The sequence below is a fragment of the Lethenteron reissneri genome, chromosome 22, assembly GCF_015708825.2.
Source record: "Lethenteron reissneri isolate LAM-NWPU_2019-01 chromosome 22, ASM1570882v1, whole genome shotgun sequence".
Lineage (NCBI taxonomy): Eukaryota > Metazoa > Chordata > Hyperoartia > Petromyzontiformes > Petromyzontidae > Lethenteron > Lethenteron reissneri.
In genome coordinates, this window is record NC_083800.1 from 11234967 (window position 1) to 11251206 (window position 16240).

General features: G+C 43.9%; 1 protein-coding gene across 1 annotated transcript in view; it reads right to left on the minus strand.

Moving 5' to 3' along the window:
• Window positions 1–16240, minus strand: part of ARID5B (AT-rich interaction domain 5B) — a 129165-nt gene that overhangs the window by 49116 nt on the left and 63809 nt on the right. Inside the window, exon 3 of the mRNA XM_061556560.1 lies at window positions 3406–3859. Within this exon, the coding sequence (XP_061412544.1) occupies window positions 3406–3859 (454 nt within the window). The remainder of the gene's footprint in view (window positions 1–3405; window positions 3860–16240) is intronic.

Genomic DNA, 16240 nt, shown 5'->3' on the forward strand with positions numbered 1-16240 from the left:
AGAATGCGATCCGAAGACGAGGAACCATCGTTGCGAGTAAAAAAAGAAATTGATCAGTTCCCGCAAATATTGTGGGGTTAACCCATTGTGAGCCTTGTAGATCAGCAGCAGGATCTCATAGTCCACTCGATACTTGACTGGTAGCCAATGAATGCACTCTAGCAGCCGCGTTCTGAACGGTGCTCAAGTCTACCCACTACATCACTGGGAATCCCGAACAGCGATGCCTTGGGAACGGGAGTGGCGGTGCGGTGGTTAGCACACCGCGCTATATGCACAGTTGACCTACATTCAATTCCCAGTCGTGGCGAGGACTAGTAGATTTTTTTTAATTCTGACCTTCAAAACGCCAACAGCTACTTCTATTGCAGCTATCACAAGTGGAGAAAAGAGGAACATTTTTATATTGATCTCAGATCACTCTGTCATTGGATCACTTGTAGCCGAATAACTTAGAAAACTGAAGGAAAAAAATCTACATCCACATTTAGGTGTTGACATGCACTCGAGGAAATTCAACCTCGGAAAGATCAAAGTTTGACCGAGAAAGGTCAAACTCTGGCTTTGAAATTAAGACCACGCCCAGTGTCAAGATGCCTCCTCCATCCTGTAACCTTAGCACGTGGTCTCGATACATGCAATTTTGTTGCTGCAAAATGCTCTTTAAACGTCCTCATAAAAGGACCCTTTCTAAAAAAAGTCTTGCCTCTGCAATTCCATTCTAATGTTCACCATCATCAGCCACGGTTCATCCGCTGTTGGACGAAGACCTTCCTGTGCCCTGTGTTGATTTCATTCTAAGGGGGTCCATGGATCCAGTCCAAACATTTTTACTTGTTGGTACCACCCTGAGATGGCAAATCATGAGTGGTACCAATGCGTTTAAATCGCTTACGAAAACAATTGATGCAATAACCTTATTAAATATAGACAGTATGCTTTTAAATAATCCACACTTGAAAGCCACATCCAAAATTGGAGGCCAATGATTTTGCTATTTCTTGCTAAACAAATGGGTCCCTTGGAAAATTAAAGTATGAGTGACAAAATTCGATACTGCGCATTCACCAACAGTGGCTGCACGCTCATCAGTGGCGACGTGCAGCAGCTGTGAGTATTTATTGGGCATGCCCTTTGAAACAGGAGATGGCTGTTTTTTAAGGACTTTATTTTCGTCCCATGAAGTGCACCGGTTAAATACAGGAAAAGGAAAAACTTAAACCCACAAACAAAAAGCCACTCCCACTCATTGACACCAGGGGGTGACAAGCTCGCAAAGAATACAGTGGAGAACGCAAGTGCCATCTTGAAAAGTTTGCACGCGGCATATTAGAGGGCATGTTCCAAAAGTGCCCGCACGCTCTTTTGATGAGACATGCACAGTGCTCACGTCCGTTAGAAGTCCTGTACTGGTGTGGTGTAAATTCCACATTCCTATAACGGGGACCGGTCTCTCCAAAGAAAAATCGCACACTTTCACGAAGGGCTGCAGACTCATTTTCTTGACCACAAAGGGTTGACAGAGCCCCAAGTTGACACTGGTCAGGAATTAATTTTACATTGAACTTCTTTCGCACAGTACGTAGCCAATCGTGCAAATCAGAGGTGCGGGGGAAGGACAACAAACTAAACACAAAAAGCAGCTCTAAAGAAACGAGTTTTCAATCTAGATTATTTAAGAGTGCATTGCTCCAGTGGCTGCCTAATAACGGAAGAAAGAGGGTTCCAAACGGCCACAGAAGCGCATCTGAAAGCACGCGACGCAGTGACCTTTTTTGTTTGATGGTTAGCCAGAAGCCGCTGCGAGGATGACAACCGGAAGCCATTGCAGCTTGGCAAGCAAAAAGCCAAGTGTAGAGAATCTAGTATTCCACCAAATAATCTCTCTACATTGTGTCACTTAAGACTACAGAGGCTAAAATTATAAGAATGCTAAACGCACAAATCCACGGAGAAATAAACACCATTCATTTACTGCTATGGAAAACTTAAAACCTTCACTCCCACGCCTCCCAGAAGAGCACGTGTATAATTATCAGTACCCATGCCATATTATTTTTCCCCCCAGTACATTTAATTGCGCATTTTGAAAGAGACATTATTTTTATGACTTCCCATTTTGCTAAACGCGTCTCATTTTGGATAAGTTTTCCACTGTATTCCAAGAATCTTACCAAGTACGAATAAATAATAAATACGGGCTCATTATTTTAGCTATAAATGACAAAACAGAACTGGTGAGTTCATACAAAAACGGGATGATTCATCCTTTACAGAAACAAGAAAAGATGACACACAGCAAAGCTGGTAATCAAGTGCAAATTAAACTGATTTAAACAAAACCGAACGTAACAAATATCACCAGCAGCAGCAGTAGCCACCTCGCATGGTCCCGCTATAACCATCTTTATAAACTTGTGGTGGAAATTAGTATTTTCCACGACAAGTAGCAGTCTGTGCCAGAGGTGGGACAAAGTCATTGTTATGCAAGTCCAAGTCGAGTCTCAAGTCATCAAATTCATGACTCGAGTCTGACTCGAGTCCAAGTCACATGACTCGAGTCCACACCTCAGAGGTGGGACAAAGTCATTGTTATGCAAGTCCAAGTCGAGTCTCAAGTCATCAAATTCATGACTCGAGTCTGACTCGAGTCCAAGTCACATGACTCGAGTCCACACCTCTGGTCTGTGCATAAACCATCATGCAAAATCCGGTCATCCGCGCAGCTGCTTTTGGATAACCATCGAACAAAGACGGTCACTGCATCGCGCACTTTGAAGATGCGCTTCTGTGGCCTTCTGGAATGCTCTTCCTTACAATATAAGGAATCCACTGGAGTATGCATTTTAAATATAGATTGAAAAATAATTCTTTAGAACTTATTTTTGTGTTTAGTTTGTTGTCCTTCACCTGCACCTCCAATCAGCATGGTTGGCTACAGTGGGGAAGAAGTCCAACATACATACTACATGTAAACAAAACCACTGCTGATGTTCTACAAAGTGGTATAACTTCAACCCTGAAGCGATGATAACCCTCCCCCACTGGTGGCTAATAGTTGAATAAAACCAGCCAATTGTGACAATTTTTACCACGATTATCAAAATAGAGGGTAATTTTTGGGTGAGATCGCGTAAATATAAATGTGTCGTTAAACCCACCACCACCCGACACACAGCCAATTAGTAAGGTTTGTCACGTGAACAAAACATGCCGATTAGTTACTAATTCAGTACACCGGTGTATTGGAAAATCTTTACACGATTTAACCTAAAATAAAAACCCTTTATTACGGACAACATGGGTCGCGAAAACCGACGACGCGTTAAACATGACCGCGATTGTTATTACTCGAGAGCCGTGTGCAAACGAGAAGGCGCGAGCAACAGGGGGGTTCGCGGTTACCTGCTGGCGGCTCCGCGCAGTCGCAGTCCTTGACGGCATCCTGCGTCTCGCCGGCCGCGGTGGAGGCGCTCTGGGCGGTGGCGGCGCTCTGGGTGGTGGTGACGGCGCTCTGGGCGGTGGCGGCGTTCTGGGCGGTGGCGGCGCTCTGGCTGCGCGTGCCGACGGCGTCGCGGGGAGGCTGCTCCCGCGTGCCCGAGCGGCCCCGCTTGGCGCGCTGGGACGCCGCGTTGCCCAGCGGGTCCGAGTCTCGCGGCGGCGACGTCGGCGAAGTCGGCGAAGTCGGCGAAGTCGGCGGCGACGTCGGCGGTGGTGGCGATGTCGGCGTGGGGTGGGGGACGCCGGCGCCGGGCGCCACCAGCCCGCGCGTCCAGCCGCTGGGCTCGGCGTAGGACACCCACCGCACGAGCTCCAGCAGGCCGAGCGCCACGTCCTCCTCGGCCGCTATAAGCTCATCCTGCAGGGAGGACACACGAGGGGGGCGTAATTTTCAACGTCATCGCGACCCATCGCCAGCACCGCCAACACCATGAGTTCTATCATCGTCGTTGTTATGGAGACTCATCATCAATGCCACTGTCACTGATGTATCACCAGCACCACCATGAACTCCATCATCATCATCATCGTTATGGCGACTCATCTTCAATATCATTATAACTAATATATAACCGGCACCACCAACACCACGAGTTCCATCATCATCGTTACTCATAATGAATGTCACTGTCACTAACGCATCATCATCATCCATGGCATCGTCAGGACTGAAAATCAATGTAGTAAGGAATATTGCACAAGCTGGACCATCGCCATAGTGGGTTCCATAATGATCATTATTATCTACATCGTCATCACGATGCATCACCAATATCACGCACAAATGAACATTCATCCGTGGCGGCATCATCACCATCATCGTCATCGTCGTCATCAAAGTGTCTCCCAAATTAAATGAGCAAAGGGACAGGGCACATCACCACACATGTGCAATTAAAATCTTCAGTGAAAATTAGCATTTTCCACGACAAGTATCAGTCTGCCCATGGAACAACCACTGGTGATGTTACACTAAGTGTTACTACTTTATCGACCCTGAAGAGATGACAACACCCTCCCATACAAGTGGCCAATAGTAGAATAAAACATTCAATTACTCCTACTCTTTGGGTCTTTCGGTAAAGTCACGTAGATAGAAAAATAGTAAAAAAATCACGACGTTTCAATCGCAACACAAGTAATCGTCCTCAGGTGAAAAAATATAGCGCTCTATTTTTCACATGACCGCGATTCCTGCAGTCACGAAAGCTTTAAGTCAAGATTCAATTACTCTTAATCTTCGAGTACTACCGGTCGATCACGATCATTATTACCATGATTAACGGCAGCTATACAGCGTGAAAATACTGCCCGTCACCCGTCACAATTCCCTTAATGACAAACATCATCATTAACAACATCACGTTTGATGCGCCAGATTAATGATAACTGCCATTACACCATGCACATTATTATCATCGTAGCCATTATTATCTTACACATATAACTAGCTTGGTTGCCTATCCAAGGACGGGTATATATTCCGGTAAATCGGAAATATTAAATAGAGGAATTGTTCAGCTCATGATTATTAATGAGGGGAGGTTGCACCATGTGGAGTGACTTCACCAGCTAATGGTTATTGGGGAGGGGTGTGGCATGTGGAGTGACGTCACCCCCTCATGGTTATTGGGGAGGGGTGCGGCATGTGGAGTGACGTCACCCCATTATGGTTATTGGGGAGGGGTGCGGCATGTGGAGTGACGTCACCCACTCATGATTCTTCATGGAGGGGGGGGTTCATGTGGAGTGACGTCAAGCGCGGGACACACACATTCTTGGCTTATTATACGAGTAATGGGCGACGTTGCCCGTTTTTCACAGCGCTTGAAGAAGTGCCATTGTCAGAAACGTCGCCTATTATATATATTGCCTGGTAAGGCGGTGTTATTGACAACGTGTTTAGTTATTTTGTGCTTGTGCACCACTGCCAATGCAGCATTACCAAATAACGTGCTATCTATACGATCGGCATCGTCATCACTTTGCTTATTGATGTCACCATCACATTCGGTGTCATTCTTTACTCTCATTCTCGTTATTCGGGGTGAATTTTTTTTTTATAAATGCTGTTGCGGGCGAAACACTAGCAACGGAAAGGCTATATTTTATTTACGTGCGAAACAGCACTTATCTATTTATACATGTGACAAGTTGAAACCAGGGCACCCGTAGAATACCCAAACTGAGACCTGAGTTGATATCTTAGTAGATAAGACAGCATCAATCGTTGCGTCCATCCCATAGGTGCGTGGATGCGTGAGTCCCCTCCCCACCCCGCATCCACGTTTATCATTTCAGAATTTGTTTATATTACCCTGGAGCATCCAAACCAAACCGACCGCCCGATTACGTTCAGGTGTTCACTCCCTGGCGACCCGACTGACTACCTGATGAAGTCGATTTGCTACCAGATAAAGCATTACATTTCTGAATAATATGGGCATGTGAGGTTTTGCTTCTTTGCTATTGCATAAGCTTAGGACGCTCACCATTTGCCCAGGACAAACCTGTTCGACTGGATAACAACTTGACTGCATGGCATGGACATGGCTGGATAACTGAACAGAAATTAAATGCCTCATGGGATAGGCCATATCGACTGCCAGGCTGCGTATACATTACATGTATATTGACTAATGTGTTGAGTGTTTTTTATACCAAGAAAAGATGCAGCCACACTTGGCCAGCTATAGTGGGGCAAGTCTCAGGCTGGCAGTCCTCTCTATGCCATTCTACTAATGAAACAATGAATGTCAAAACCGATCCAGAGTTGTCTTGTGTTAAAACGGTGCTTTGTGGCGTCCTCTGGTCTAGCACCGTTTGAGACGAGGCTCAAAAGAAAGCTGTCTCTGGTGTGGACCAATCAGTTTCAAGGACAATGCATATATTGCCAGTGTGTTTTTTTTGCATTCTGATCACAAGTTTTGTGGCTAATGCAGACATGATTCCTTGTAAAAAGGTTTCAGTTTTGTTGCCAGAGAAAAGGGGAAAAATAACTATAAAAAAAACTATGTGTGGGCTCTCCCTTTGCCTCTTTAGGCCGCCCCCTTACTGGAAATCTGTGAGAAAGAACTTTATAGCTCATTGGATTCCTCCAGTAGAAATTCTTATTGAGGTCCCACCCCTTCTTGATTTGCTAATGATTCCCCGAGTTACTTCTCAACAGCTGTGTGAATACCGTGAGAGCGACGGCTCCGTGTCTAACAGAGCCAAGTTGTTAAATCTCTATATGAAAGTCAAAATTTGTCTGGCTTTGTGGCCGGGTTTGTGTGTGGGTTTGTTTGTGTGTTCGCGCGCTTGCCAGGCATTTGGCTCTCCAACGGTGGGGTTTACGTTAAATAAAAATAGCCGGGTACCACGCCGTAAGCCCCGCCGTGAGCAAGCGCTATTCCTATTTCACATCCGTCAACTTTAAATTAGTTTAATTAGCGATTTAGTGCGATTTCTGCGAGCTTTCTTTTTTATTTATTTATGACGCGTGCACGACCATACCAACTCGCGTGCCTTTGGTGGGGAGGACTGCCCATGCCAAGTCGCACGCCTTCGGTTTGAGTGAGGGGGACATTTTCTTTCGTGTTATAATTGCTATAAAAATACAATAAACGCTCAGGTAAATACTTCACTGTGTGATGTCCCCCTCACCCGGATGCGTGCAGTTACTACTATACAGTCGGTAGATGCTACCACTATAGGCTGTAGAAATTACTGCAGAGTGGCCAGGGAGATCGTGGCTGGGGGGGGGGGGGGGGTCAGGCGTAGCAGGCCAGCCCCAGCCTGCCAAGGTGCCACCTCGGCTGGCTGGACAATCTAGGCGAGGCCGGAGGCTCTGCACAGGACTAGGCCTCACCACGCCACTCTGTCAGGTGAGTAATTTGTGCTATAGAGTCGATAAATATTGCTATAGAATCAGCATGTACTACTGTAGTGATAGCAGGTACCACCACCAGTCGGTATGTACTGCTGTAATCATAGCAGGTACCACCACAGTCAGTATGCACTGCTGTTAGATTTTTAAGAGTAGGTTTGAAAAAAAATGTTGACCCCGGCAACGCCAGGTACTTCCCGCTAGTGCTTTAATAAGTGCACTGAGATTGGTGGCAGACGTACAGAGGCTTTAAAATAAAAAAAGTTGTTTCTTTAAAAAATATATACCTCTTTCATTGGGGGCATGTCTACATGAATCAATGTTTTCTCATCAAAAATCGAACCTCCGACTAGCACGGTTGGCTAGATACGGTGCGAGAGACGCTCAACATACACATGTACAAAATAGTTCTGATCAGGCCCCATGGTGTACAGTGCAGTCTCCAACTCTTGTTATCCACTCTTGTCTCTGGCTTCTCGATGTATGTGCTATGAGGAGGGGTCATTGCCCAAAACGTCGTTCATTAGATACTTATCCTTTAAGGGCACAGTGTGTAGGACGATTGTGTCGAGTTGTTTTTTTGTTATTTGAGCTCGTGCTCAACTGCCAATGCTTGTGACGCAGTCGAATCACCGAAAAATGTTTCATCTCTGTGCAGTTAAATGTGTATGTATGTATGCATGCTGAACTTCTTTCGCACCGTACATTGCCAAACCGTGCTAATCGGAGGTGCGGGGGAAGGACAACAAACTAAACAGAAAAAGCAGTTCTAAAGAAATTAGTTTTCAATCTAGATTTAAAAGTGCATAGCTCCAGTAGCTTCCTAATATCGGAAGGAAGAACGTTCCAGACATCCACAGAAGCACATCTGAAAACGTGCAATGCGGTGACCGTATTTGTTCGATGGTTAGTAGCCAAACGCTGCTGCAAGGGTGACCGGAGTTCGCGTGATGATGGTTTATATGCTCCTTGACAAGATCACCAAGGTATTGTGGTTCAAAGCAATATGAATAGGCAAGATTGTTTAAATGTCAGTAATAGGCCACCCACTCAGCATTCCATGTCCTCATTTCTATTTGGCTCATCGCAGATTATGCCGATGTTTGCAGAAAAATGCTCTGTATTTCAAAAACATGCAACGAAATTCTCCAACCACATGTTTTTAAATGACAAGCTCAATGTTTGAAAAACATGTATCCCAAAATGGAAACAAACATTTATGGTTTTGAAGCAATGAGTCACTTAAAAGTTTTCCAAATAAATCACATTCAATGGTATTCAAAACTTCACAATCTGGCCAAACCTGCGTTGATAATAGTTACATAAAATATTCATTTGCCTGAACCAAAATATGTCGGCGATTACCTTTTGTACTCAATGTCGCTTTGTTGTTCTGCAAGAGACTTAAACAACAGCAAAAATAATTGTGTAAAAATAAATCTGTAAGTAATTATATATTTACCAGTTATAGGCAAAGGAAAATGCTGTGGAGCCACCGCAGCCAGTTTTGGTGTCATCGGTCACAAACCCACGTTCCGCTCTATTGTTTTGGACTGGAGCGACAGTCATTGTGGTTTTCGAAGCGACAGCCATCATCATTAATACACTACATCGATAGATGTTAATCAGCTCAAGCCTTCTGTGAATCACGTGACTTCTGTGTGGCCACCCCCACCCCCCTCATCTCTCCACCCCCTGTGAAAACAGATGCTACTACTCGGTGCAGCTCACATCTACTCGCTCTTTCTCTCATCCGCGACATCTTGGCTCGCTCATTCCTTCTCCCCCTCGTCTTCTTCGTGCCCAGTGCTCCCCTCTTTCTACTGCTCATCTCGAGCCGTGTCTTCTTTCTCTGTCTTCAGTCCCCTTCCCGTGGTGAACCACAGCTACAAGGATTCGTGTATAACGTGTTATTTGTTTATTTATCCGCACGCTCATTTTACCCTTCCAGTCGTTTTTTGTAGTTTTTGTCAGGTCACATGGTGAGTGTCCTTCTCGCGTCTCAATGTCATTTTTTCCTAGGTTACCAAATTTATTTAATCAACGATTAGGCAGGTGCTGCTGTGGTTAGAGTGCTCAACACAAAACTAGAAGGCTGAGAGTTAAAATATTGCATTGTACTAAATGTGATATCTATTTTACGTAAATTAATCGTAGAATACCAATAATTATTATCCATTAGTCATGCACACAATGCGACTTAATACTTAAAGTACTATGGACATTGGCTACATTTCCCAAGCAGGACCCATGCTGCCGCCTGCTGCTGCTGCTTTGGCACTTAATAAAGGATTTCTGGGGTTAATAAATGATCTTTCGTATCACTTCAGAGGTCACATGTTCAACCTCCTGGCACGGCAGTGAAACGTTGCAATTTATTGAATTTACCCCCCCACCTGCCACTGTCCACCCAGCAGCGTGACTGGCGACAGCACCGTCACGTGTGGTGGGGTAAAGTGTGGGTAGTAATCCCACCTCTTCCAAGATTTCTGGCCAGTGTGGAAGAGTAGGCCAAATATCCTCTACAGGGGCTCACGAGAGCTCCCCTCTGATGCTCCTTCTCGCGGAGCCAAGTCCACCAGAGGTGGCGTGAACAACGCATTGCAGGGCCACACCTCTTAGCATTACGGGGGCCTTCATCCAGCAGTGAATTGTTAAAGGGCTCCAAATCATAAATTCACTTTCCAGGGTTTCAATTTACAACAGCATTCCACCGCCGTGCATGAACCCAAAGACATGGCAGTGTTGCACATGTTTTGGGAATGGCGTTTTTTTTCCAACCTTGTTGTATATGAGCTGAAGTCAGCTTAACCTAGTACAAAGTTCTGGCAGAAAGGCAAAGTGAATATGAGCAGTCAAACTTTAAACAAAGCGATGTTTTAATGCCTGTGGAACATGCAAAAAAGAGCTAACCGTTTTAAAACTCACGCAGACAAAAATCAGGTCAACACGCTGCATTTCAAACTTGAAAAATAATAGTTAAACGTTACAATGCAAAAATGAATTTGAACGCGTAAATTCAATGGCGCAACATTCTAAAGTGTTTAATTTTTATGCACGTTATATAACTAGCGCTGACTCGCAAGCAATGTTTTACACTGCCTTGGCTGGAATAGCCACGCATTGCGTTCCTCTTGCAATGCAAGCAATCAGCGCAAAGGTAATAACGCAGTCCACCGGCAAACCTCACAAGGTTGCCGAAATGCGTTTCAGGTTTTTCAACCAGTACCATAACAGCGACGTTATCCTGCATTAAAAAAGGACAACTATTATTTTTCTCCGACCGTATACGGGGGAGGGAGTGGGTTGCGTGTGTGAGGATATACGTAGAAACAAGCTAGGTCTGTACTCTGAAGCCATAATAAAATGACATCACGATACAGTCTGATCTCCTATAACACGTTAGTAGTTGCGTTCCTGAATACCGCGTTGTTGATAATCGTGTTATAACTAATAATATATAATACAGTTTAAAGCAGTCCGCGATAACACGTGAGATATGTACGCAGGCCGAACAAATGACGGAGGAGCGTGGGTAGCATCTAAAGCATCCAGTAGCATCCCACCTTGTGTCATGCTACGCTGAGGCAGCCGCACAACCGCTTATCTCCCTGCTCGTGCGATGTAGTTTTCCTGTTCACTTAAATGGCGTTATATCCAATTTACATCCGCGTTATAATAAAAATGCGTTCCCTAATACATTCATCGCGTTATATCCAATTCGCGTTCTGAAAACACACGCTATATAGGAGAACAGACTGCACTTTATTGTAGTCTATGACCAAATTACCCAGGGAATGTGTCCAGTCCCATGAGAGCAGCCTGGGAAGTCCCTTCATCCAGCAGTGGATTGAGAAAGGAATGTGCATTATTACTTTATTATGCAAGTGTATACACTTATATAGATGTTTGTAAGTTACGACAGTTAGGACACGCATGCCCCAACCTGTTCATGTGTAAACATGCACACACAATATGTCAAATCAAAGGGATGCAATGTATATCACTCTTGATTTGTTTCATAACTTACTAAAATCTAGAGCAAGTAACAGCCAGCATCCCCTAGGGGAGATATAATAATAACCACGGCAAATGAAAAATCCTTGCAAGGGCACAATCCTTTTGAGAAAATTTGCTTTCAGAATTCATTTCCACTCCCTCGCCCCTCACCCAATAACTGGGAGATTTAAAAAATACAAACGAGGGGAAAAAAAACAAAGACCATAGCCTTAAAATTCCTCGTTTTTTTGTTACCAAATTGCTGCCAAGATAATCATTTTGTGGCCTTTATAAAAGTAGTGAAATGGCAAAATTCTACGGCGGCTTCCTCGGGTTTCCACAACTCCCTTTAATAACGCGCAGGCTTCAATCGCACAGCTGGATGTGATTTTAATCGGTTACTTAGGAAATGTATGAGAACCAAACGACAGAATGGACACGTTCCCAGCTGCGTGCGCTCGTGCAAGCGAGCACACGCAGCACCAGTGACGATTACCTGAACTGGTCACGGGCCTCCCCGAGGCTGACTCGGCCTCAAATAAGTACTACTCGCTAACGGCACTTGCCCCCAAACAGTCTGTTAAGGCTATGGGGGGGACCTTTGTCTTTAAGCGTGCGACAAAGAGATGACATCAACGTGTCGAGAGGCAGCTTTACAAGTGACACTCAGCACCGAATCGATGTGCACAGATTTGGCAGTTCCAGATTAAAATGCTAACCCTAGCTGGTTGGCAAGTTTCATTGTTGTTATAGCAAACGTTCAGAGTGCCATAATGTCACGTCACGTGCCAAACGTTTCGGGGCATGTGTTGTGGTCTCTGGTGTCGTAGCCCAAATTCCAAATTTGGGAAAACAAAGTTTCAAGTGAGAATGATGAACGTTAATAACTGTGTCTGCATGTATCTTTACAACGCTTCCGAGTCCATCTTGAAAAATATCGAATGGGGCGTGTCGTCAATTAGCTCTCACGTTAATAAATACATTTCATGTTGTTATCTTTTATTACCGAGAAAGATCGATAATGCGCGGTGTATGCTTGTGCTATGTTACTTTTAATCTCAGCAACGATGCGAATGCTATTTTTCGTTGCATAAAGAGCAACAAAAATATATATTAAATAAATATGAAAATAAACAAGAGCCTGGGTTAAGCACGGAAAACTGTTTCCGCATATTTCTATTGGCTGGGGTCATTGACAAAAAAACTGTTTGTAGGCAGAGGGGTGGGTCTGGAAAGTGCAGTTTGAGGGCCGGCTTCACTAACAATGCGGCCTTATAGCAAAGGAAGGAAGATTAGGCAGAGAATGATTGCAGTGTAAACACTGGTTCATCTTACAGGCTGCAGCATGGGAAACATTCCTGGGCGAATGATTATACGCCTTGAGTATCACCACGATCTACCCCAATATTTCTATTGCAAGAGCAAATGGTTTATACCGTGAATGCGCGAACTTCAATGCAATGTCCTATACTTAAGCGGTTGACAGTCTAGTGAGATTTATTTTCCTTTTGTGTGCTTAACCCAGATAGCCAAACTTGTAGAACATTATCACGTACCCTATTTGCCAGGTTGTGGATTTATTGCAGGATTGTTCTTAGTCAGGCATCGCAAAATACTGTACGCATCATTTTCGTTCAATAATGTCTTTGTTGGTACTCAAGTTGTTGATAATTTTCTAATTTGAGATTTAGGTCATGACAGAGGCCTTGTCAACTATGTCAAAATATCTTTCAGAAAATTACAGAGCAGACACACAAGCTTTAGTAAACTCCTGCAGAAACAAATGTTCCATTATAGGAATTCAGAAATTGGCTCAATATCAATTTTGGCTTGATACAAATTTCAATGCCCCTTGACTTTAATGAACAATACATGGCTGGTCCCAAGGCCATGGGAATGTGGAATTTACACCACTAGGCTCTGAGCCTACGGAGCCAGAGATGAACATCACCCTCCTGTTGCTCGTATGGGCAGGAAGATCGCTGACCTGACCCGAATTATTTTTACAAGTCAAACAATGTCAATGACGACGTTCAATCAAGCATGGAGCTGTTCTAATTTGCGTTGGCAGCCCTTATCCAGTCATAGACATTCCACATTCTTATGGTGCAAGATAAGACTACATATAGAACAGTCCACGTTGACTTCTCACAACACGGTATTACATGTTGTTAAGGTAAAGATAACACCGAATAAGTCTCACCGTTGATAGAATAACAAAGCGTTCAGGCTCTAGAGCCCAATAACTAGAACTATATGGTGGCAAAGTCCACTTTTTTTTCAATTTAAACTGCTTTATCCTTAATGCTCATTGCACCAAGATGACTTTCAAAGTGTACTTATTAGCCATGGCTACTAAAGACCCTTCAGTCAAACCTAAGAGTTATGGGGGCCTTTCATACATCAATAATCACTTCACATATTTTACTGACATTTCTGCCTGTTTGCACTGTACAGTTCACATTATAGACTACATTATAACTCCAAACACATCATCTGTTTTGGATGATGCTCAAACAATGCCCCATTCAAACCATCTGTTAGCCAAAGTTTAATTTGCAGAACACACAACCAGCTAAATAAACAAACAAATTAATAAACTTATACATGATAATGAACTAAAAGGAAGGAGCTACATATGGAAAGTTGAATTTTTTAAAAAAATGCTATTAAAACACTTGCGGGGTCAAATGAACTCAACTCGTACATAAATAACAGTCATTTCTAATATGATACTCAAATCATATAATGCGCTGAAAGTTGCCCAGCTAAGGAAGCTTGATAACCCGCCTCTACGAATGTGTTTGTTATTTTCTTACATGCCCTAGTTTTTCCTCCCCACCACGTGTTCTATAATACTTATTTTAAGAGAATTGCCCACACATATCTCGAACACAGGAACCCCAAAACCCACGTCCCGTCTACACTCTCATGGAGCCAATTTCAAAATACACCAGCAATTGCCTCCTTCAGCAACCCCGGAGGAAACAAAATGCTGGAATGACCTCTGACTAGGACTTGAACTTTAGGGAGCTTGGGACTGTACGTCAAGCGCTCCGCAACACCGACACTCAGCCGGATGTTAAACGACTATTATTAGCATAACACTCGAAATGCAGTCCTTGCTCAATAAACTATGTCCTTCTAACTGCGCACACGTACCCCCACCTGATGACGTAGATATTCACTCACTCCGGTGTTTGAAACACAAATGCGAAGAGCACTAAGCAAGGAATATGCCAAGGGCAGCTTCTCTATCGGCCACCTAAACCTGTTAAACGCACTCATTATCAAAGTCACCTTAGATTCACGCGTCGTCTCAAGCAAACTTGCAAAGGGGGCTTCAAGACACACGTGTGGCAGTCTTTTACGATTTCTGTTTCGCTTTCACCGTGAACATCGATTGACCTACCAAACAATTCTATATTTTGTAAACGTGTGCCACATATTTGCATTCCTTTTTAAGCGTATGTTTGAACGTATTACCCTGCAGTTAGCCGATCGGCCCATCATTAATCTGGGGTCAATAAAATAATTACAAAATTAATGATAAACTAACATTTTATTACAAAAATAATTAAAATAATAACATAAGTACCACATGGCATGCGGGCAGTCAACGTTGGTTGCCCTAGCAGAGGACTGCCAGGACTGCAGGCACTATTATTAAATGTTATCAAAATATGTTTTGGGTGTGAATAATCTGTCAGTCACAATGCCTGCTACGAAGCCAGTTTGTGCAGTCTGCATTTCGATACCCACTGTAGCCACAAAATAAGTTCCCCAGATTGACCAGCAAATGCATCCAAGTGTTACGTGGAGCAGAGAGACGCTTCAGCATCTTCATTCATCCATCCATAGCCCTTATTCACAGGCTTAAAACGTAATAATCAACGTTTTTGGGTTTAGATCGCGTTATTTATAAATGTGTCGTAACCCTCCACCACCCGACACGGCCAATCAGTAAAAAAGTGTCACGTTGACAAAAGACAATTAGTTCACTGCGTTAGCCCACCGGTGTGTTGAAGTGTGAAACCACAACAATTTACAATTTGAGTACGACGTTTCGCTGGTAATTGCTGATTGGCCGTGTCGGGTGGTGGAGGGTTACGACACATTTATAAATAACGCGATCTAAACCCAAAAACGTTGATTATGAATAATATTGGTCGCGAAAGCCTACGTGTTAAACTTAAAACGTAATGGTGACATTCATAATTGTGTAAAAAAATCTATAGATCACGCTGATCGAATAATGCATGAGAACAATGCATCCCTCACCTGGTTGCATAAAGAGAGTGAATCAATACTGCACGGTACCATATTATGTACTCCGCAACTTCCATAATATTACATGTATAGAAAACACGCGTAATTTTGTCAAAGCCTAACCCAGCCTCACGTGAGCCTGGTTGTCGTTTCTACTGGACCTCTGAAATCACCTACTGAACATAATTAAGAGCTCAAAATGCAGAGTTGCTGGCAACTACCCTCTCCCCTACGAGAAACTCCACAAAGACTATCAGAAACCTACTTGTTGTGCTGCCTCCTAAAAACAATTCAGTGGCCCTGAAAATAGAACATCAGCCATCAAAACGAGCACCCATGGCATCAGCGTGAAGGACGTACTCCAGTAAACAACACAAGAGAATGTGTGACCAATGTTTAAAATAGAGGCCAAATTCAGGCTTTTATAATTTGGTGCCATCAGCCATGAGATTACACATTTACTAAGTGACTGCCTGTTGATTTGCCGTAAGTAAATTATTTTCAGACTGATGAGGCTGCCATCCCCGCAGAGTTGGGGGATTTGTTGCCAGCGATGGGACGCTGGCGACCGACCGTGGTCAGTGTTTGCGCTTTCAGAAAGCG